The 23,061-nt window shown below is 48.0% G+C and overlaps 1 protein-coding gene across 2 annotated transcripts in view; it reads right to left on the bottom strand.

Annotated features, from left to right (window-relative positions):
• LOC133356788 (guanine nucleotide-binding protein G(i) subunit alpha-2-like) overlaps window positions 1–23,030 on the bottom strand; it is a 48,235-nt gene extending 25,205 nt beyond the window's left edge. Inside the window, exons 1-6 of one of the 2 annotated variants that reach the window (XM_061574471.1) lie at window positions 22,554–23,030; window positions 21,297–21,464; window positions 6,097–6,139; window positions 2,354–2,495; window positions 1,633–1,790; window positions 354–482 (exon numbers count right to left, since the gene is read on the bottom strand). In XM_061574471.1, coding sequence (XP_061430455.1) covers window positions 354–482; window positions 1,633–1,790; window positions 2,354–2,495; window positions 6,097–6,139; window positions 21,297–21,414 — 590 coding nt within the window. In that variant the 5' untranslated portion in view covers window positions 21,415–21,464; window positions 22,554–23,030. The remainder of the gene's footprint in view (window positions 1–353; window positions 483–1,632; window positions 1,791–2,353; window positions 2,496–6,096; window positions 6,140–21,296; window positions 21,465–22,553) is intronic. The other variant, XM_061574472.1, reaches the window with a different exon arrangement.
• Window positions 23,031–23,061: the final 31 nt, after the last annotated feature.

Genomic DNA, 23,061 nt, shown 5'->3' with positions numbered 1-23,061 from the left:
AGCCTGAATTCAATTCCCACTCACAGCCAACATCGGTGACGAATATCTGAACCAGTCCAGGGCCTCCCCTAGATCGACTCGCCCTTTTTAAATGAGTACCTGGGTGTGGCGTGTGCAAACATCACTACTCGGGGAGACAAACACGGCCGGGCATGGTCCTGGCCACATCACCCCACTTTGGAGGCCTGGTTGGCCTCCATAGATACTCACTAATAGCTCATCCCCGAACAGTCTGTTAAAGGCGCGAGGGGGGCGGGGAAGGACGGGTGATAGTGGGGTGAATGTTTATCTAATTTCTTTCACTATTTGAACTGTGCGCATACCACTCGCCTATGTTGTTTGCTGCTACCCACTTGAAGTGCAGGCTCTTGAAGATGAAGTGTGTCTCCACGATGCCCGTGGTCTTGACGCGCGTGCGCAGCACGTCCTGCTGAGTGGGCACGTAGTCGGCCCGCGAGATCCGAGCCACGTCGTTCAGGTAGCTGCACCGGTTAGCACAATACACAGCTTACTCACGCACACAAAGATCCCCCGTATAGCCTTAGCAGACTGTTGAGGGAAGGTGCTGTTAGCGAGCACCGATAAAGGCCGGCTCGGCACACGAGGTGGCGGGTGGCCAGCACCACGCCTGACCGCCTTTGTCTCACCAGTAGCGATGCTTACACACCGTACCAGGTACTCATTAGAGACTGAGTCGACCAAGGGAAGGCCTTGGAGCCCGTTTCAGATAAACGTCAGTGGTGTTGGCCATGAGCGGGAAACAAACTCGGGTCGTCGAGTTAATAGCGCATTGCGTTAACCAATGCACTACTGGCACAGATACAACCCTACCCATCGCTGTCATCCTGCCAAAAAATTCATATTTTGAATTGTACACCGTTTTGATAATTATTCGTCAACGGCTGTCGAAGGTCAGCGACTCAGTGCCCACGTGACTGTTAATTTGTCGGCAAATAATCCAGGTGTCTGTGGCCGCACCGGTGTGGCGAGCCACTGGTACAAAACTGGCTGAAATAAAACCATCCGCATCGTTGGTATCCACACCACGAACACGGCCATCACAAAGGCGCCTCTGTTTCACGGACGAGTAAAGGGGTACCAGGTCGTTTCAAAGTCAGGGGGTGCTGTTGCTTACGTGGCTTTATCCAATTAGCGAGCACTTTTCAAATTGTGGCACACAACGCTTATACTCTCTTCCGAACGGTCACTACCCCAAAATCCAGCTTCCTGAATTTAACAAGAGAACAGGGCAGGGGAGGCACGGGGAGGCACGGAGGGAATCCCTGTGCGAGTGGAGCGAGGTGGGGTGAGGTGGGGCGAGGTGGTGCAAGGTGGGGCGAGGTGGAGCGAGGTGGAGCGAGGTGGAGCAAGGTGGAGCAAGGTGGAGTGAGGTGAGGTGAGGTGGAGCAAGGTGGAGCGAGGTGGAGCGAGGTGGAGCGAGGTGGAGCGAGGTGGAGCAAGGTGGAGCAAGGTGGAGCGAGGTGGAGCAAGGTGGTGCGAGGTGGAGTGAGGTGGAGCGAGGTGGAGCAAGGTGGAGCGAGGTGGAGCAAGGTGGAGCAGGGTGGAGCGAGGTGGAGCGAGGTGGAGCGAGGTGGAGTGAGGTGGGACAAGGTGGAGCGGGACGGCGCTCACTAAGCGGCGGAGTCGTTGAGCTGGTACTCGCGAGAGCGGCCGAAGCATGCCTGCACGCCAGGGTCCGCCCACAGCCGCTGCACCACGGCCGCCAACTCCGGCGACAAGACGCCCTCCTCCTGCGCATCCACCAGCGCCAGCAGCCTCCTAGCGTCCTCCTGCAGGCCACAGAGTAGCAGCAGCATTAGCGGTAGCAGTAGCAGCAGTAGCAGCAACAGCACAGACAGCAACGTGGTCACATGTTGGGACAGCACGGGCTCTTTCAACGACTCGTTGATTTGTTGACCGATGTCAATATTAAAAAGATTCCCACAATTGTATTTCTATTGTGCTCTCAAGGGACGAAAAATCCATTCGGATCTCTCGCAGAGCTGTGCGAGAACGGTCCACGGAAGAAGATATAATTACTTTCGAAATGTATTTCTGGTCACCTCTTTATCCATACTAGATGGCTGCACTTTTCCACTCACCCTGGTCTGATGAGACTATTTTGGTGTGATTGGTAACAGATGATGATTAATAAGAGTCCCAATACTCTTTTCAGAAGGCTTTTCCCAAGTTTTCGCAGTATAGTAAGAGGAAAAGCTGCTATGCGTCATTCCAAATTGAGAAATTTGCACATTACTTGTTCGCATTTGGATGTTTGGCCAATAACAGTGACAATATATGGTTATTTTAACGATCAGCATCAGCGTCCGATGGCGAGACCGGGTGAACTCACCGCGCAGGCCGGGTCAGCGAACGACACCTTGAGGCTGGCCATAGCTCGCACGATGGCCACGATGGACTGGATGGTGTTGCTGAACACCACGGCGGCGTACTGGCGGCACTCCTCAGGCGAGTAGCCAGCCTCGTGGATGATCCTGTTCACAACAAGGGGTGCGCAAGCACAACGGGAACACAGTTTTTCTCACAGGTTGTTTGGGGGGATAGGGGGGGGCAAGTGCTGGGGCGCCATGGTGGCGAGATGTTAACTACCTCGCGTGGTATACAGGAGTCTTCTTGGTTCTTTCGGTAAAGTCACGTAGAAGGGAAATAATAAAAATAAAACATTATAAAATAAAATAATTCTCACGACGAGGACGGCTGCTTGCGTTGTGGCCGAAACGTCGTGAGAATTATTTTATTTTATTATGTTTTATTTTTATTATTTTATTATTTCCCTTCTACGTGACTTTACCGAAATAACCAAGAAGATGAATCCCTGCAGTCACGAAAGCTTTAAATCGAAATTTGGTATACAGGAGGTCGTGGGATCTATCCCAACCCTGACGCCTGGTGTATATTCGGAGTTTGCGTGTCTCCCTCCCCGTGGCCGCGTGGATTTTTCTACGGGTCCTCCGGTTGTTCCCTCCACATTTAGAATCGTGTTTGGCTGCTAGAAATGTCCACGTGACTTGTGGCCAGGTCACTCCTGAAAAGGAGCTATATAGCTCCGTGGGGCTTTATCCGGTAAAATAAAATAAATAGTTCAGTGTAGTTGTTAGCGAGCACCTATGAAGGCAGGCATGCCATGCAAGGGCGGTGGTGTAATCAGAACCACGCCCGGCCACCTTGTCTCCCCCTCCTGCGATGTTTTTAAACACACTGCACCAGATGCTCATTTGGGACTGTGTCGGCCTAGGTGAGGCCTCAACCGGATTAGATATTCGCCACTGAAGGTTGGCCGTGAGTGGGAATCAAACTCAGGTTCGCGGGTTCTGAGTGTAGTGTGCTAACCGCTGCGCCATCGCTCGCCACATGTGCATGTATGCAAAAAAAAATACAAATATCCCCTGTATAGTTTAACAGACTGTTGGGACAAGTGCTGTTAGTGAGTACCATTTGAAAGTCAGCACGGTACACGCGGGGGTGCGTGGCTAGCACCACGCCTGACCGCCTTTGTCTCCACAGTGGAGATGTTTTACACACCGCACCAGGTACTCATTTGAGGCTGAGTAGACCTAGGGGAGGCCCAGGACCGGTTCAGATAATCGTCACTGGGTGTTGGTCGTGAGCGGGAATCGAACTCGGGTCGCCGGCTTCGTAGCGTAGTGCGCTAACCGCCGCTACACCACTCCCTGTAAACATGATCCCACCCAAAACACAAGTTACGTTCTCAGCAGTGTGACTCACACACAACTTTGTTCACCACCCCGCCCCATCCATACCAAAACGGTCTCGACAGAATGCTATTTTTTGTGTACGGCTATTGCCTGGGAAATATTACGACTATTTATATGTCCGTCTGAGGAGGCATCCCGTATTCTCAGAAGAGAAAAAAAGGAAAAAACCCCAAAACCAATCACCGTGGAGTGAAACTTTCCACACACCCTGCCAATGCTCACTCTCTGAACTGCGAGTCGGAAAAAAAACCCACCCTTTTTTTTTAATACTTCGTAAAAAAAAATTCAACATTGAACCTGCGCAGCCGGGATTCGAACGCTGTTCGAATTAAGCGATTCTCGAAAGAAAAAAATGTGCAGCCCTGAAATTCCCTGTTAACACCTCTGCTGGCCCCACGTGAGACGAAACACGATGGAGCCGGGAGATATATTCCTGCGGCCGGTTCACGTGGTTTTTATTTCATTGACCCGTTTCAACACAAAACGAGCGCGGAAACGGGTAAAGACCAATTGATCAAATAAAGACCCCTCGCTCTGATCTAGAGAGTGGGGGAAAGAAGAGGGAGGGAGAGAGAGAGTAGAGAGAAGAGAGAGGGGAGAGAGAGAGAGTGATGGCAGGAGTGTATGCAACTGGGGTAAGATGACCAAACCGTCGCTGGATCAACTGAAGGGGAGTGAACCTTCCTAAAGACAGCCAGCAAGCCCTGCGAGAGGGCCCGAAATGTTCAAGTCCGGGTGTGTGTGTGTATATACGTTGAACTTCTTCCGCACCGTACGTAGCTAACCGTGCTAATCGTAGGTGCAGGGAAAGGACAATAAACTAAACACACAAAGCAGTTCTCAAGAAATTAGTTTTCAATTTGGATGATTTAAAAGTGCACAGCTCCAGTGGCTTCCGAATATCGGAAGGAAGAGCATTCCAGACGGCCACAGTGGCGCATCTGAAAGCGCGTGACCACCGTTTTCGTTCAATGGCCAGCCAAAAGCTGCCGCAGCGAGGATGACCGGAGTCCGCTTGATGGTTTATGCTCCTTGATGAGATCAGCAAGGTACCGTGGTTCGTTTTAGCGTCGTCAAATGCTCAGGGCTTCGTGCGGTGCTCCAGTCTGGTGATATTGCGCTACTGTTATTTGGGGAGCGCAAGCATTTCATGGGAAAGCAGCCTTTTGAAGTCTAACTTGGGGGGCTCGCTTTTTCAGATCCTCACACGCCGCAGGGTGCTGCTGCCTGCAGGGCAATGGTAGGATGGCCAATGGAGCGTGCAAACCAATATGACAATAATTTACACCTATAAACCACGTTTCACCCAGAGGTCCCAAAGCACTGCACATAGCTAAAGGCAAGTAAGTCAATAACTAAACGAAATTCTAAAACCTAATATAAGCACGCAGGTTCATAATTTAACCAAAGATACAAATACCTCCCCCCCCCACACACACACTTCCAAACACATAACCATATTATCAGGAGAAAAGGCCTTAAGAAAATAAATCTTAATTGCGGGATTTAAATAAACCGAGGGACACATTGAAGGGAGCTGCGACCTTGGCACACACAATAGCTCACACTCAGACGACAAAGCTTCTGCGGAACATAGTTGATTTTGCGGTAAAATGTTTAATTAATAAGCTCATAATCATGATCATCACCAGCCATGGTCAATGCACGGCTGCATGAAGGTCTCCCCATGCAAGTGTCTGTCGTGGAAGGTTCTCTAACCATACTTCACCACGCTGCTTAGTGTCGGTTGGTGAAGGATTTTTGTCCTGGGAGCGGATTATTTAATCGCTCACCCCTGATTTAAGCCATGGCTGGGAATTAAACTCAGCCAGCTAGATTTTGAATCAGGCCCACTAACCTTTACGCCACCGCAGCCTCATTGTATGTGTAACCAGATGTAAATTCCGTGGAAACAAAACACGGCCTTCACACCCAAATGCACACACAAGACAAAGATCTCCCATATAGCCTTAACAGACTGTTGGGACAAGTGCTGTTAGCGAGTAGCACCTATGAAGCCCAGCACACACACGAGAGGATGGGTGGCCAGCACCACGCCTGGCGGCCTTTGTTTAACTAGTAGCGTTTACACACCGCACCAGGTATTCATTTGTAGTTGAGTCGACCTAGGGGAGTCCCACGACCAGTTTAGATAATTGTCACTAGTGGTGGCGGGAATCGAACTCGGGTCGCTGGGTTCGTAGCGCAGCACGCTAACTGCTACACTACCGCTCTCCATAAAACACACGCACACACAAGCACATACATGCCACTCATGCACGAAGAGGCCATCGTTGGCTACGATGGTAGTGGTGACGATATGTGTGATGGTGTTAATGATGGTGCGGGTAGCACTCACTTCATCTGCTTGACGATGGTGCTCTTCCCAGACTCACCAGCACCTGTGGGCACAGCACACATGCACGCACACAGAGTTAGTCACTGGTGATGGTAGTGGTCACGACCCGGACACCACCACCTCGCCTGGGAATACTGTCTGAATAAGATCTTTCAACTATCTCTCAGCCGCTCACACAATTCAGCCTGGTTAAACCCAGGATGGATTGTAGGCAGGCCCACCAGACTGTTTCAAGCCAGCACAGGTGAAAGACCCAACGCAGAAGATCCTCTGGGTTTGATCTTCCACGAAGCTCATGGTCCACCCTAAACCGCATCCGTACAAACCATGGCAGATGGTGATACCTGATGCACAAATGTGAAATTAAAAACTCCAGTAGTGTGAGATTTGTGACCATCCACAACAGAACCATACAACATATAATGAATGACGCAATGCCCCCATCCACAAATATAAAAGAGATATCGCAGCGATAAACTACTCCTCTGCTCTTGGCGCGGTTATCAGGGCTTGCCAAGAGGTCTGGTATGTGTGGTGGAAGAGTAGGCCATGTGGAGTGACGTCAGCCGCTAATAATTATGAATGGTGGGGGGGGGGGGTGTCCATTTGGAGGACGTCACCTTATAATGATTATTAATGAGGGGGGCTGGTCGATGTGGAGTGACGTCACCTGCTCATGATTATTAATGAGGGGGGAGGATGCTCCATGTGGAGGATGTAACCTGTTCATGATTATGAATGAGGGGGGCTGGTCAACGTGGAGTAACGTCACGAGCGTTGCACACAGACATTCTTGGCTCATAGTAGGTAATAATGGGGGGGGGGGGTCCATTTGGAGGACGTCACCTGCTTATGATTATTAATGAGGGGGGCTGTTCGATGTGGAGTGACGTCACCTGCTCATGATTATTAGTGAGGGGGGGAGCACTCCATATTGAGTGACGTCACCCGCTCATGATTATTAATGAGGGGTGGGGTGTCCATTTCGAGAACGTCATCTGCTCATGAATATTAATGAAGGGGACTGGTCGATGTGGAGTGACGTCACAAGCGTTAAGGACAGACAGTCCTGGGTGATTATAGTAGGTATTTAAAATTGATAAACTACTCCCCTATGGTCTACACTTGATAAAAAAATTATTATAACATAAAATCCTCAGCCCTTATGTCTACTTTGGCTTTTTAAAGAACATGTAGCATGTTGTTATTTTGGACGCTTTTGCGGTGAAAACAAATGGTTTCACAAATGAATTTTTTTACCGTGTCCTCATTCTCCATTTCATCTTCATGCTGTGCGCTCAACAATAAAAGTCCCAGCGATTTCCCCTGCTCCTAAAACGAGCATCGAGGCATTGCTCATCCCCTGTTTAGAGCCCTGCAAGAGCCAGTGGTGGAAATTCCACATTCCTATGACAGGGGCGAATCTCTTCCATAAGACAACCACTGTAGACTTCCCCACGAAGCGGTACTTATTTTATTGACCCCAGAGGAAGGGATGATGAGGTGGATGATTATGTCACCCCCCCTACCCCGGCTAACCGCACCACAACCAGGAGTCAAACTTGCAACACTTCTGATTGCGAGCCGCTCGCTCAACCGCCGAGAAACCTGCCCGTGCCGGCAGCCTGCCCGCCCCATTCTGCTCAGAATCACATTTTTGCAAAACGCTGCACAGCCAACTCTCTCCTGGGGTCTTGCCGCAGGTGGCTTTCTCTACTCACCCACGTCTGAGAATCTGTATTCAGTGCTCATTTCAGCCTTAAAGAGTGTGGAACACTGTACTGGGTACTATTCCAGGACACCACATCCACCTCGCCTTGCCCTAAACCTGCTCATTTGACGATTTTGTCCTAAACCTGTTCATATGACGACAGAATTACTATTTAGGATACAATAATCACATTTTATTATAAGTAGGCGTAGCTTGCACTTGAGTGGTAGCGCCTTATGCCAATCTTCTAATTTTCCTTCTTTCATACGGCTGATCTAGATACAGAGCAACAACTACAATTTCACATTCAGGTGGTCAAGCCAGATAACTGCGTCAGGAGCAGGGAAGCGTATCGCTGTAATGTCTCCTTCGTATTCATGGATCGGGCATTGCGTCGTTATACGTTGCACGGCGGTCTGTCCTCATGCCGATAATCCCTACTTGAAGCCAGTTCAGAGGCATTCCGGAACATATCGACTGAGAATTTCTGCCTTGTCTGTATTCATATATTCACAGTGCAATCCCAGGAAGGGGTTTTAACTGACAGACTTACATAGATGGGTAGAGCCGATGTCTGCCAATCAACTGCTGAAAGTGTTCATCCGTTCACACATACAGCACTTGTGTCAATCCACTGCTGGATGAGGGCTTCCCCACGCCTTGAGGTGGCCATGCTTCTGCATGCTGGTCGGTGTGGGTGGCGAAGGTGGGATGCATAGACACTGGAGTGTCGGAGTAGGTTACAACAAATTATTATTCTGCACTGTCCTCTGCCGTCGATGGCGAAGCCTCGCAACATGATGACAACCCGGTTGTCCACTGTGGCTACCCATTCAAGCACTATCCAGGATAAGCCCCTGCTTAGCTTCTGAGATCTGATGAGATCGGGAGCATTCCCGGGTGATTTGGTCACAGGCACAAATCAGAACTGCTTTTTGTGTTTGGTTTTGTTGTCCTTCCCCCACATCCTCCGATGAGCACGGTTGGCTACGTACGGTGCGAAAGAAGTTCAACATACGTACACAGGTACAGAACAGTACAGGGGCATGAGAGCAAACAGGAATGAAACAATTAAACCCGTCATGATCTCAGTGGCGAACACAACAGGAGTGGTGCTGGCCAGCCAAACCCACCCACCCAACTCATTTCTTGATCACTTATTTTTGTGTTTAGCTTGTTGTCTTTCCCCCACCTCCTCCGTTTAGCACGGTTGGCTACGTACGGTGTGAAAGAAGTCCAACATACGTACAGATCAGTAATCTAAACATTAAAGCAAGGCCTCAAAGTTTAGCACACTTACGTACATTCCCGTGAATAAATCTCGCTGCTCGTTTCGTCGGAGTCTAGAAAAGCTCGGGGGAGGGGCCTCACGTTCGCACATATCCCACGCAACTAAACGTGCAGAAGGATTTATAATAACGTTTTTAAACAACAGTAAAACTAAACATCTAAAATAGCGCAACGAGAGTGCACCGAATAAAAAAAGATGAGGCTCAGCCTGCGAGCACGAGCCCACCAATTTTGGAAAAGGACAACGGCAGAGTTTGGTTATGCCGACTTAGACACAGAATATGCAACGTTATTGTGAGCAACGCAACTTCGTGGCTCACGCACGAGTGCTCATGATTGTGCGGACAGATTAAAGAATTGGGACACGTAGGCTTTCGCGAACAATATTATGCCGCAAAATCTCCCGATGACGCCGGATGTAATGACCGGCGAGAAGATGTACAAATCGCTTTAAACTATTGTCATTTTTCGATTTAAAGCTTTCGTGACTGCAGGGATTCATCTTCTTGGTTCTTTCGGTAAAGTCACGTAGAAGGGAAGTAATAAAATAATAAAAATAAAACATAATAAAATAAAATAATTCTCACGACGTTTCGGCCACAACGCAAGCAGCCGTCTTCAGGTGAAGAATGAGACACTGCCAAGCTAGGAGCTTATATATAAGCTGAGTTGGAGGTGGAAGAGCGCCTTAACAAAAAGAATGTGCATATCAAGAGGAATTTAGCATATTCATGTCATTGTAGTGCGTATTTAATGTGGCGCTGCACTCTGATGTTGTAGGAGAAAACATGTATTAAAAAGTCTATTTAATTAAGTAGAACGTGTTGTATATATTTATTTAAAGTTGCGCATTTTGATGTGACGTCACATTTCTTAAACACCCCCCCCCCCCCTTGTCACACATGTCTGACCCCCCTCCCCCCAGGTGCGTGACGTAATTTATGGACGGCCCCTTTGCAGCTGTATCTATCATCGAAAACAGGCAGATGGCTCAGGCGATTAACAAAAACACCAGTGTTAGAGCATTCGGCTGGTACAGCCAGCTCACATCCCAGGTAGAAATGCATATACATACGCATGCAGCCACGCATTATTAATCTGAGATTATCATTTGCAGTGAGTACACAGTCTCAGCCCGGTCCCCAGCTTCGGAATAACAATAATATATATTTGTCGTGCCGTAATCCACATCCCAGGTAGAAATACATATACATACGCATGCAGCCACGCATTATTAATCTGAGATTATCATTTGCAGTGAGTACACAGTCTCAGCCCGGTCCCCAGCTTCTGAATAAAAATAATATATATTTGTCGTGCCGTAATCCAGAAACGATAATAAGAAGAATAACAAAAATTGCGGAAATGTTGACCGCGTGGAAGATGTGGCTCTTTTTAAAGTACTCGGGAAGTAGTTCTGTGAAGTTATCTTTCTCCAAAATGTGGTGGTACACCCCCCTTAATGTCCCTCTCTCCCCCATAGAATCTGCATCGTTCCTCTTCCCGTATGAATTCACACACACATACAGTCCCAAGGCTAACCGTATCTTGATAAGTGGTCACGCTTTATACGCCGTATAACATTAGCATCTTATAAATATGAATTTGAATTTATAAGACAACTGATACATTTGTGTGATGATGCAACTGCAAATTGACCCAGTGAGGAATTCATTGACTGTTCAATGCACATTTCAGCCAGCTAGCCAGGCTCCCTGGATAAGCACGTGCAGCTTACCACGCACGCACGCCCCAGGACATGCATCCGTGCGTGTGTCTAAGAGTTGATTACTTGAAATTCAAGTAACTTAATGCAAACGTTTCCTTTCAGGTTGCCAGTCTGAAATTAAATTACACCGAATTAGACACCGTACAAGACAGATGAGGGGGAAGAAATTAGAAAAATAATTGTGTTATTTATAAAGGACAAAATTGTTAGCCAAATTACAGTGCATACAAAATACAGTCCCGTATTCTTCACATTATTAAGTTGCTCTGGAGAGTAAAAATTCCCACCAAACTTTTGATGTCATTTTAAAAAAAAAGTGTGTTTAATAATCCGGACTATATGGTTTTATTGAGAGCCATCTTTTAAACGCACAAACTAAATGTAGCGAATTGCAATAAACCTTTTTTTATTTATTAAAGACACAAGAAGTATGTTGGAATTTATTTCAAGGACGATTACCAGATCAGGCAGGTAAGAGGCAATGGGGGGAAAAAGCAGAACATGTGATCAAATGCAGACAAAATGGCTTTAAGCAGATATGAAATCATGAACATTAAAACACCGTCCCCAGAGTTCAGCTGACATTCTCTCAGAGCTTCCCTTCGCACAGCCGAACAGGACACTAGCACGTGTCAGACTCTTCCTCGTGTGATAAGCAACGACAAGGAAACACTTTGAACATTCAAGTTTTGGTTGTCAAAGTTCCTTCAGACCAGCGATGGGAACCACGTGTCAGAGCAGCCAAAGACTTCCTGTTATACGGTCCAACACTTCATATGGCTCGTGACAGTATAAAGATTAGCAGCACTAATCGGGTATCAATTCGAGAATAGTTTGAGGCTGGAAACGTCCCTGTGTTTCTGATTTGAATGTGATCATTCACTTATTGTCATTGAAATGGCATTTCGCGGAGATAGTGGTGACTGTGGTATGTGTCTGTGTGTGTCTGATAATGTGGGGAGCGGTAGTGTAGTGGTTAGCGTGCTGCGCTAAGAAACCGCGGTGACCCGAGTTCGATTCCCGCTCATGGCCAACACCAATGACTTCTAGATTTGAAGCTTTCGTGACTGCAAGGATTCATATTCTTAGGTTTTTTCGGTAAAGTCACGTAGGTAAAACATCAAAATTAGCTAATCCGGCTGTGACGGTCCCATCTGATGACAGAGACTTGTGTTGCCTCCGAAACGTCGTGATTTTTGTTTTATTTTATTTTTATTAATTTTGATGTTTTACCTACGTGACTTTACCGAAAAAACCTAAGAATATGAACACCAATGACGATTATCTCAACCGGTCCTGGGACTCCTCCCCTAGGTCGACTCAGCCTCAAATGAGTACCTGGTGTGGTGTGTAAACATCGACAAAGGCAGCCGGGCGTGGTGTTGGCCACCCACCCCCTCTTTGTCCTTAACAATGTGCGGAGCGTCAAATGCGTTAGAATGTCCTATTGTTTCCCATTTGTATTTCTTTCAAACACAGTTTGCTGAACACGGTGCCCAAAGGCCCAAAACATCGAGCGACCGACAACAAACAGCACCGCCAAGGTTGTGATAGATAAAAAGTTAACGCATTTATTAACTTGAGCAAGGTTATACAAAAAATAACATTCCAAAGTGGAGCTGCATGAGGCAGGAAGCAGAAAATGTTGTAACCCGCATTGTGGCGAGTGGCTGAGTGAATGGAATGAGTGATTTGGTGGGTGAGTCAGCAGCTGAGAGTCTGTAGCCGAGTGTCTTGCTGTGACCTTCAGTGTGGTTGCACGTATGTATGTTGACCTACATTCGTACCGCACGAAGCCAACATTGCTAATCAGACAACAACAATTGTTAGAACACCCACGGTGCGGATGAGTCTGCCTGGGTGGAATGACGGGGAGTGCACGGGAGCAGTAACCATGTTAGTAGCAAAAGAAGAGTGATAAGAATATGACTGACTTTTGCGGGCGGGTGCCCGGGGGTGAATCGGTGATTGCTGGGTCATCAATTAAACCAACGGCTTCACATTAATCGCTATGGGGTGCAGCGAGGCAGGAGGAACTGGGTGATCCAACCCATTTCTGACAACAGTGCTTCAATTTGAGCCAAAATTGTCCCCTGTATGTATACCCAACTTCGTTAGCACCATACGTAGCCAACCGTGCTAATCGGAGGTGCGGGGAAAGGATAACAAACCGAACACAAAAATGTGTTCTAAACAAATGAGTGTTCAACCTAGATTTAAAAGTGCATAGCTCCAGTGGCTTCCTAATATCGGAAGGAAGAGCGTTCCAGACGGTCGCAGAAGCGCATCTTTAAGCGCGCGATGCGGTGACCATCTTTGTTCGATGGCGAGCCAAAATCCGCTACAAGGATGGCCAGAGTTCGCGTGATGGTTTATGCTCCTTGACCAGATCAGCAAGGTATTGTGATTGAACTGTGGCAAGCACTTGGTGTGGAATGAGTGCGACCTCATAATGTATTCGTTTGGCAACCTGGAAGCCAACGCAGCTCCGTACAGTAGTCATACTTATGCAGTTATTTGGCTCTTTACCGATTTAGTTCTCGGTAAGGTAAAGCTTTCCCACTCTGGCTCTAAAATGGTGAAACATCCAGGCAGGGAGGCAGCCCGGCAACCATGCAAAGAGAGATGGACATAGGGAAGCACACATTGAGATATATAAACAGCAATGTAGCGGGGATATACAGACAGAGAAGAATACAGGCGGGCAAGCAGATAGTACACGCACAGAGGGGAATGCACGCGTGAAAGCAGACAGCCACACAGAAGGACAGGAAAATAATCGGAGGAAAAGAGAAGACGGACAGTCACCGTTTATCGCGGTTGCCTACGTATGGCGCGAAAGAAGTTCAATAGACATACATACAACGAACAAATAAAACAGTGCCACAGAAACGTGCCAGACAGCGCAGTAAATAAACAGCCTTTGTGAGATCAGCCTTCATCTCTCGGTTACGACGAATGGAGCACGACATGCCGTCAAAACCTAAAAAAGGAAGCTGTCATTATCACGGGCCGCATGTGTTTTGAGCAGCCTCAATCGGGCCTAATTGAAGACGCTGCGCAGATGCAATACATTCAAAATTGGGAGTGAAATAGATATTTAGTGTACAGCAGTAATTACTGTCATTTTTTATCCGTAATAGCCAATATCAGAAGTAGGTGTTCGCCTGCAGTATAATCATTAGCACGGCAATGGAATATGTATACATAGCAAAAGGAAAGCCCTAGCGGAGTTTCACAACACTGTTTTTAGGGAGAGTTCTGTATTGCGATATTTAGGCAAAATCCAGTCGAGAGCTATTTTGCATGTAGAAAAAAAACTCAAGGCCCTGAGAGAAACCCTTTGCAGATGAGGGAATAACATCCAGGACAGGGGTCGGGAAACCAAAATAACAAGAAGAGACATTTTTTTGGGTAAAAATATAATAATCAGCAGGGAGCGATATCTAACACCGGTGACGGTCAAGCCACTTTGACCAGCGTAGTGAAGTATGGTTACGTATGTATGTATATTGAGCTTCTTTTGCACCATACGTAACTAACCACGCTAATTGGAGGTTAATCGGTTAAAAAAAACAACCTTGAAAGACAGCGAGGGGAAGCCTTCAACCAGTAGAAGACTCAGAAAGAATGAGTTTTGCATCGAAAAAATGAGTCTGTTTACATCTACAATAGTACAGGCAAACTTCATCTATTCAACCGAATGTCAAGGTCTCCTTTGCTAAAAGCGTAAACAGTATTATTTTATTATTATTATTGCTGCTGCTGTATTTGTTTACCCAGCAACGTTTTGACAGGAGGGTGTCATGTTGCCGCATATCATCCCAATTGAGTGATTATCAGGTATTGTTTCAGCACTGGGATGTCTGGCCAATACCAAGTTACATTGTATTTGTTTGTGGGGGTTTTGTTAGTTAAAGAGTGAAACCACAGAACCTGACGGAAACCGATACTGAACAAGGGGGAGGATCTTCTTGGTTCTTTCGGTAAAGTCACGTAGAAAGGAAATAATAAAATAATAAAAATAAAACATAATAAAATAAAATTCTCACACGTGAGAATTTTATTTTATTATGTTTTATTATGTTCTACTTTACCGAAAGAACCAAGAAGATGGATGTCTGCAGTCACGAAAGCTTTAAATCGAAATTTAAGGGGGAGGATCATAGAAACTCCACGCAGCAAGGTGCCCGGGTCGGGATTTGAACCCAGGGATTTCTCGCTGCGAGGGGGGGGGAAAGTGTTACAACTGCGCTACCCTGCCACCAAAATAAGGAAGAAAGAGAAGCTGGCCTGTATATTAGAGAATGGTTCAAGGTTCATTGCGTAACACTGCTCTACGCATTTGCATGCAGACAAGCGTAAGGACGAGTCAAGGCTGTGGCTGGATAAACGCAAAGCGTGTCACTGATTTTTTGTTAGCGAACGTAACTTTGCGTCCTTCGCTCGCCGACTAATCTCATGCTATGTAGATATTTTTCGTACTGTATGTCCACACCAATAGCACGTGGTCCGTCACATCGAAACAGAATGACGGATTGGGACAAAGAACCCAACAACCACAACGTGTAACGCGACCGTGGATTGGGTTTTAAAAATTCCTCAATGTTCTCCCGCTGCGGATTAGTACGACACACGAGAGCCAATGTTATCGAGGTGCCCAATAGGCCTGCATTGTTCTTGAAATTGCATAACCATGAATTCCCCAGAAAATTGCTGTGCAGTGGAGCACTAACTGCATGACGTTGAATCCACGGTACAGTTCATGCGAGCGCTGTGCAGCTCTGCGGACTGCGTGTCGTTCGGCACAACGTCCGACGTTTCACTCCACGTGCTCAGTAGGCCGCCCCGGATGCCGTGGAGTGGTTTATTATGAAAACAAACGTACTAATTGTAGCCGTGTTGTTGTTGTTTTTTGTTTCAAAGCACAGAAGGAGAGAAGCATGCGCTCCTCTGTGGACCATTTAGTCCACACGAAACTTTTCCACAGGTCCTCGAAGTGGCGCCAACACTGCCGACGCTGGCGGATGGACCCACAATGGCCAAAAGCAGCCAGGCAACAGCCCACAACAGACAACGGGGTCAACCGACTATGACAACCAACAGCTAACTCTGGATGATTGAACGGCCGTAGGGAAGAAAAAAAAGCTGAGCGTCAACAGCAAACAGCGAGCAAAACACCACTCGCAGAATAAACAAAGAACTGACGGAGAAAGAAACCAACACCAAACTGAAAAAGAGCTCGTGCCACACAGCGACTGAAAGAGCCCTCTTATTTGCCCTCATTTGTCCTCGTAACTCTCAACATCCTCGTGTCACACCTCAGACAGTGGTCCCACATCCCTGTATTTCACGGGGACAGGACGTTACGTTGTTCTCGTGCTCTAACCGACTTCAAGTGGCACTCATCTCGATTTGTGTTCTTAAGCCAGTAGAGGGGAAAAGGCATGTAAAGGGTGCGGCTCTGAATTTGCTTGCTAATGTTACATTAATAAATGGTCGCGAGAGATGGAGATGGCTTTTGGAGGCCTTCATCCATCTGTATCGATCTCGTTGAGGAGCTCATTACACACAAAGTGCTTGCCACAATTGAATCACAATACCTTGCTGATCTGGTCAAGGAGCGTAAATCATCACGTGAACTCCGGCCACCCTCATAGCGGAATTGGCAAGACATCGAACAAAGACGGTCACCGAATCGCACGCTTACAGATGTGCTTCTGCGGCCGTCTGGAACGCTCCTCCTTCTGATATTAGGATGCCACTGGAGTTATGCACTTTTAAATCTAGATTTAAAACTAATTTCTTGAGAACTGCTTTTTTGTATTTAGTTTGTTGTTCTTCCCCCGTACATCAGATTAGCACGGATGGCTACCTACCTACGGTGCGAAATAAGTTCAACATACATAAATAATTTTTCTATTCTTTGGGTATTTCGGTAAAGTCACGTAGATAGGTTCAAAGAAAATAACAATAAAGTACGACGTTTCGATCGCAACACAAGCGGTCGTAGTTTTTTGTTATTTTCTTTGAACCTATGTATGTGAATTTACCGAAATACCCAAAGAATATGAATTCCTGCAGTCACGAAATCTTTAAGTCAAGACATACATCATTGTTTATGGTTGACAATGATGATGAAGATGAAAAGATAGGTGATGAATCGGCTATGGCCAAGATTTAAACTCATATCTCTTACAATAAAGAACCACGCATCTCCACCAACTGATCCACAACGCTACGGTGTACTGTGCAATGCTTGATCTCAATGTTGTTGTTGTTGTGATTTGCGGCGGCACTGTATTCTTGTCATCATACGTCAAGTTTATTTGATTTGGCATTGTTCACTTTAACCTCAATATACCTACGTTTCAACCTCAACGTCCTCACACGCCCCCGTATATCAAATTCCATTAAATTCCACCACGCCTAACACTGCATAATTAAACAACTCTTATTTTTTCCTCCATCAAGCCCAGCTTTCACCTCCACCCACACAAATCTCTTCCACGCGGTTTCTAAATCACGCACCCGATCCATTCCTACTCAGGATGTCGTTTGAATTATCATCACAATATTTATCGTCCGACCTTGGTGGGCCACACAAGTTAAAGTAGAACTCTCGCTGGCCACTGGGGTGATCCTGCGACTCCAGCGCAGGGGCCCAATGCTGCGAGTAGCCACCCCCAATCAAGCACCTTGGGGGGGGGCTCCTTTACTCAATCCACTGCCGGGTGAGGGCCTCGCCGGAAAAACCTGCTGCGGGTCACGAAGGTCACTTGAGCCTAACTTCAACGCGCCGGTGAACGCGCGGTTGATGAAGGCGCGGAGCACAGTCGCAGAATCGTAGGAGCAGAGTACAAGAGCCCATTTTGTTGCACTGCTCTCTGCTACTGCCCACCATACATTTTCACAACCCCGTGACAGGCTGTTTGTGCACGGCAGTTGCCCAACCGACTCTCGCCAGGCAATGACGAGATAATGTGCATTATTGAGGGTGATTTGGGCACAGGGCGATTTGATGTATCACGTCCCTAAATAGTGCAGATTTTATTCCTGCGTACAAGTGTTTTTCCGCCCTCCCCCAACAATAACCAATGGGGGTGCGTTCATTTTATCAAATCAGAATGTTCTTTCCAGGACCTCCCGTCGCGGCAGTTAAAACAACGGTGCAAGTTTCTTAAACCCGTCTCACCGCCTCAGTCCACCCGGCGGCATGAATTGGTTGCCGCTCAGTTACGTCAATGAGCAGGCCATGCGTGTGGTAAAATTGTGGGTGCTCCTACCTAATTCAAGATTTGAAGCTTTCGTGACTGCAAGGATTCATACTCTTAGGTAAATAAAAATTTAATAAAAGTAATAATAGAAATAAAATAAAATAATAAATCACGACGTTTCGGAGGCAACACAAGTTTCCGTCATCAGGTGGGACCGTCACAGCTAGATTTACTGTATTACTTGATATTATTACTTTTATTTTTTTACTTTTTGACCTACGTGACTTTACAGAAAAAACCTAAGAGTATGCTCCTACCTATTCCGAGACATCGAGTCAGTGTGCAACAGGAATGCTAAAACACCCTCCGCTTCTGTCAGCAACTGCGCCAGCAAGTCATGGCAGGGCTCCACCTTTAATTTAAAATGTATTTTTTTTGTCCAATTTCATTCTCCATGCTGTATTTTTGTCTCTCTTTTATTGCCGTCTCCTGTGCTGTCTCCTATGCACCGTCACATTCCTAACACATTCTTGGGGACGCCGCGGTGGCGAGATGTTAACTACCTCGGCTGGTATACAGGAAGTAGTGGGTTCGATCCTAACCCTGACACCTGTATATTTGGAGTCTGTATGTTCTCTCTCCCCATGGTCACGTGGATTTTTCTCCAGGTCTTCTGGTTGTTCCCCACCACATTTAGAAACATGTGTTTAGAGTATTTGGCTGCTATAAAAATGTCCACATCATAAGCCACTTAATTCCGCTATCATTTGTGGCCAGGTTGTTTTTGAACAAGAGCTATATAGCTCAGTGGGCCTTACCTGGCAAAATAGAAAAATCGTTTAGCTTCATAGTTTTGTCCTGTCTCCTCGTCAGTCCTGTCTGGTCTGTATTCTGTACTGTTTAAACTTTCATTCATACGCCCGTCTCATTCTGTTTTCATTCGCAATGCTGTTCTCCCTGTGCCTTGTCGGTTGACGCGTTAACATTACATTAACAGGCGATTACCATAACATTTGCATGCAGCACAGATAACAGAAAACGAGCATGCTGTTCGGCAAAGCTAAATTGATGCATACATCGCTTTTTGTTGAGAACAAATTGTCATTGACCTATCAATGAACCCCTGTGATCCGAACTGACGGTATCCTTCACGCACACAAAGAACCGATTCACTGCCTTGTCAACAAAGCCACCTGGCCCGAGTACAAAAAAGAGTAATTGAATCAATTAAATTCCCCAAGGTCTCATGCCCGTGCAGAGCTCGTGTGGACCAGCCCTGGCGCGCACCACGCGCCCTCACCTCGCGCGCTGCGCCCCAACTCTGGAGCGTGAGCGGCTACTCGTACGAAACATTATGCCAAAGGGCATCATGACCTTTGCTTAACAGGCCCCGAGATGCGGAGAGTCGAGTCGTCTCCAGGGCCGGTCGGCGGTGCAGATTTGAATTAGAAATCTGTGGCTCCGCCAACAGAAGCGAGTGTCTCCCCGGGCTGTTGCTGCTTTTGCAGATATTGTACCGTCCGTGTTCCCCCCCCTCCCACGTTACAGCCCCCAGCCCCCCCGTGACCCGCTTGGCATTTCGTAGCTCTCGGCCATTTGAAAAATGTTGGGTCCATAGATTTTGGTTTAAAAACAAATCCCCGACTCACAGCGGCGCTGAGTTTTGGCAACACCTGGCACACAGCAGGGATCCTGCGACACAAGAGTTTGTTTGACGGTGGCATGGAAATAATTGGCTCGTGAACCTGCGTTTTGTTCATTTCAATGCAGCTTGCTAATTGGCACCCTCTGTAGAAAAATCACAGCCAAACACTGTGACAGTAACACATGCACACTTTGGAGCTCCCTGGGACTTTGACCCTTAAGCACAACACGTTAAAGCAGCAAATGCGTGCGGTTAAAGGCCCAATCGTGAAAATAAAATGAAGTGCTTGGGTTTAACAATTGGCCGCTGTTAACGTGCAGTTGTGTCGTTGGGTTGCAAGATCAATGCACGCTTGTTCGGACGTTAATGCATGGCTGTGGTTTGGGTTCCAGTTTCAGGTTAATTTTGTTTGAGCCAGGGGATAACTCAAGAGGCCAAGTTGAGTGGCATTTGCGAGAGTAACATGGGTCACCAAAAACCACAAAAGAAACACATAATAAATCTAGGGTACAACAATGATGTGAATAGGAATCAGAGCAAAACAAATGCATGGAGGATAATGTATGGTGAGTGTAAAGAGAAACCCCACAATACACGATTGTGGTTGTGACGGTAGTTCTGTGTCGTGTGGCTGTGGTTGAGACTGTGTTCTGTGGCTGTGGTTGTGGTTATGGTTCAGGCTATGTTCTGTGGCTGTGCGTGAGGCCGTCTCGTGTGGTTGTGGTTGAGGGTGTCCTGTGGTTATGGTTCAGGCTGAGCTCTGTAGTTGTGGTTGAGGCTATGGTCTGTAGCTGCGGTGGTGGCTCTAGGTTGTAGTTAAGGTTGTGATTTTTTTTTACTGTGGTTGTAGTTGTGGCTGTGACTGTTCTGTGGTTGTAGTTGAGGGTGTGGATTGTGGTTGTGGCTGGGGTTGTTGTGGAGGCTCTCTGCTGTGGTTATAGCTGTGGTGGTAGTGGTGGTTGTTGTGCTTTTGGATGTAGTTACGGTCGAAGTTCTGGGTTGTGGCTGTTGCTATGGTTGTATTTGAGATTGTGCATTGTATTTATGTTTGAGTTTGTGGTTCTAGATCTTGATGTGCATGTGACTGTGTTTGTGGCTGTAGCTGTCTGTGCTTATAGTTCTGTCCGTGCATGTGACCGTTTGTGCTGTCTGTGCTTGTGTCTGTATTTCTGTCTGTGCTTGTGGCTGTATTTATGTCTGTGCTTTTGACTGTAGCTCTGTCTGTGTTTGTGGCTGTAGCTCTGTTTGTGTTTGTGGCTGTAGTTCTGTTTGTGTTTGTGGCTGTAGTTTTGCCTGTGCTTGTGGCTACAGTTCTGTCTGTCTTCGTGGCTGTATTTCTGCCTGTGCTTGTGGCTATATTTCTGTCTGCGATTGTGGCTGTAGCTTTGTGTTGTTTCTGTAGTTCTGCCTGTGCTTGTGGCTAGAGTTCTGCCTGTCTTTGTGGCTGTATTTCTGCCTGTGCTTGTGGCTGTAGCTTCGCCTGTGCACGTGACTGTCCGTGCTTGTGGCTTGTCGTTCTGGCCGTGGTTGTGGTTGAGACAGCCCTATCTGTCTGTCCGTGCTTGGTGGCCACAATAGGACCGCGACTCCGCCGTGGCGCACTCTCACCCAGGAGCAGCAGCTTGACCTCCCGTGCCGAGCGGTGCCGCGCGTCCTTGAGTCCGCGGTCGATGAGACGCGAGCGCTGGGCCGCGGCGCGCTCCTCGGCGCTCAGCGAGCAGCCCATGGCACTGGCAAGGGCCTCCACCACCACCACCGCCGCCGCTGCCAACCACCCTGAGCACCACAACCAACATCAGCCGAGCCGAGCAACACGTCACTATTGCAGACGAGGCTCAACTCTGGTCTCGCGAGCTGTCATCCTTGGTAACAAAAGGAACTTGAAGAACTCAACTCAACTCGTCCTTCACACCTCCCCCCCCCCCCACACACACAACTCTCTCACTCCGACAGCTACTCAGCTGGTGGGATTTAGCATCCTCCCTTGCTCTCGTGGCTTACATCGCGTCACGTTCACCTACTCCCCTTGGTCATCACTTGGTCCTCTCTGCTCTCAATCTCGTGCCTCCTCACTCTCATCGCCCCTCTCAGCTCCTTCCTAATCGTCACCTCGTCATTCTCCTCCCTGCTCGCGTCTTCCACATCACCTCCCTCCAACCCCAAATCGCCGAATATCCCCCTGCTCGTCCATCACCTCCTCTACCTCCTCCTCTTCCTGGCAATATATCTTCTTCATACTCCTCACCCGTGGTCACCTCCTCCCTGGCCACCACCTTTCAATTACACCTCGTCATTCTTGCCTCCGGTCACCTCATCAGTCAACGTCTCCCCCCCCCCCCCCCAACTCTTTCTCCTCGTCACCACCTTTCAATTCCCCTCGTCATTCTGTCTGTGGTCACCTCGTCAGCCAACGTCTCCCCCCAACTTCTCGTCACCACCTTTCAATTACACCTCGTCATCCTGTCTGTGGTCACCTCCTCAGTCAACGTCTCCCCCCCCCCCCAACTCTTTCTCCTCGTCACCACCTTTCAATTACACCTCGTCATCCTTGCCTCCGGTCACCTCATCAGTCAACGTCTCCCCCAAACTTCTTCTCCTCGTCACCACCTTTCAATTCCCCTCGTCATCCGTGCCTCCGGTCACCTCCTCAGTCAACGTCTCCCCCCCCCCCAACTCTTTCTCTTCGTCACCACATATCAATTCCCCCCGTCATTCTTGCCTCCGGTCACCTCCTCAGTCAACGTCTCCCCCCCCCCCCAACTCTTTCTCTTCGTCACCACATATCAATTCCCCTCGTCATTCTTGCCTCCGGTCACCTTCTCAGTCAACGTCTCCCCCCCCCCCCCAACTCTTTCTTGTGGTCACCTTTCAAATCTCCTCCTCGTCCTCGTCCCGTATTCACCTCGTCTCCAGGCACCGCCACCTGCCTCCGTTTGCTCAACACAGCGCGATGATGACGACGACGACGATGCTGATGATGATGATGGCGACCAGGAAGGACAACAACAACGTCTTCGTTGTTGTTGATGATAATAACGTATCCCGGGATTTGGTGATGAGAGCCGCGGTCCCCACCACACTGAAGCGCCGCTGTTGTCGGGAGCGAGAGAGAGAGAGATGCCCGATGCTGTTCACGTCTTCATCCCGCTCTGTTGCTGCTGCTGCTGCAGCTGCTGTTCGTCTCTGGCTCACGTGGACTTAGTATTTGATGATGGATGATGTTGCGGTTGTAGCTGTCGGTGGTGGTGGTGGTTCAGACTGTGGTTGTGGCGAAAGGCTCCGTGATTCCTCCGGGAGACGTGCACGCGCGTGCGTGCGCGTGCGTGCGGATCGCTTTGCACAACGGTGGCACCACCGCTCCCTTAACCCCAAA

This window comes from Lethenteron reissneri, chromosome 55 (genome assembly GCF_015708825.2).
Source record: "Lethenteron reissneri isolate LAM-NWPU_2019-01 chromosome 55, ASM1570882v1, whole genome shotgun sequence".
Classification (NCBI taxonomy): Eukaryota; Metazoa; Chordata; class Hyperoartia; order Petromyzontiformes; family Petromyzontidae; genus Lethenteron; species Lethenteron reissneri.
Note: the sequence above shows the minus strand (reverse complement) of the source record. Positions and strands in the feature narration are given on the sequence as shown.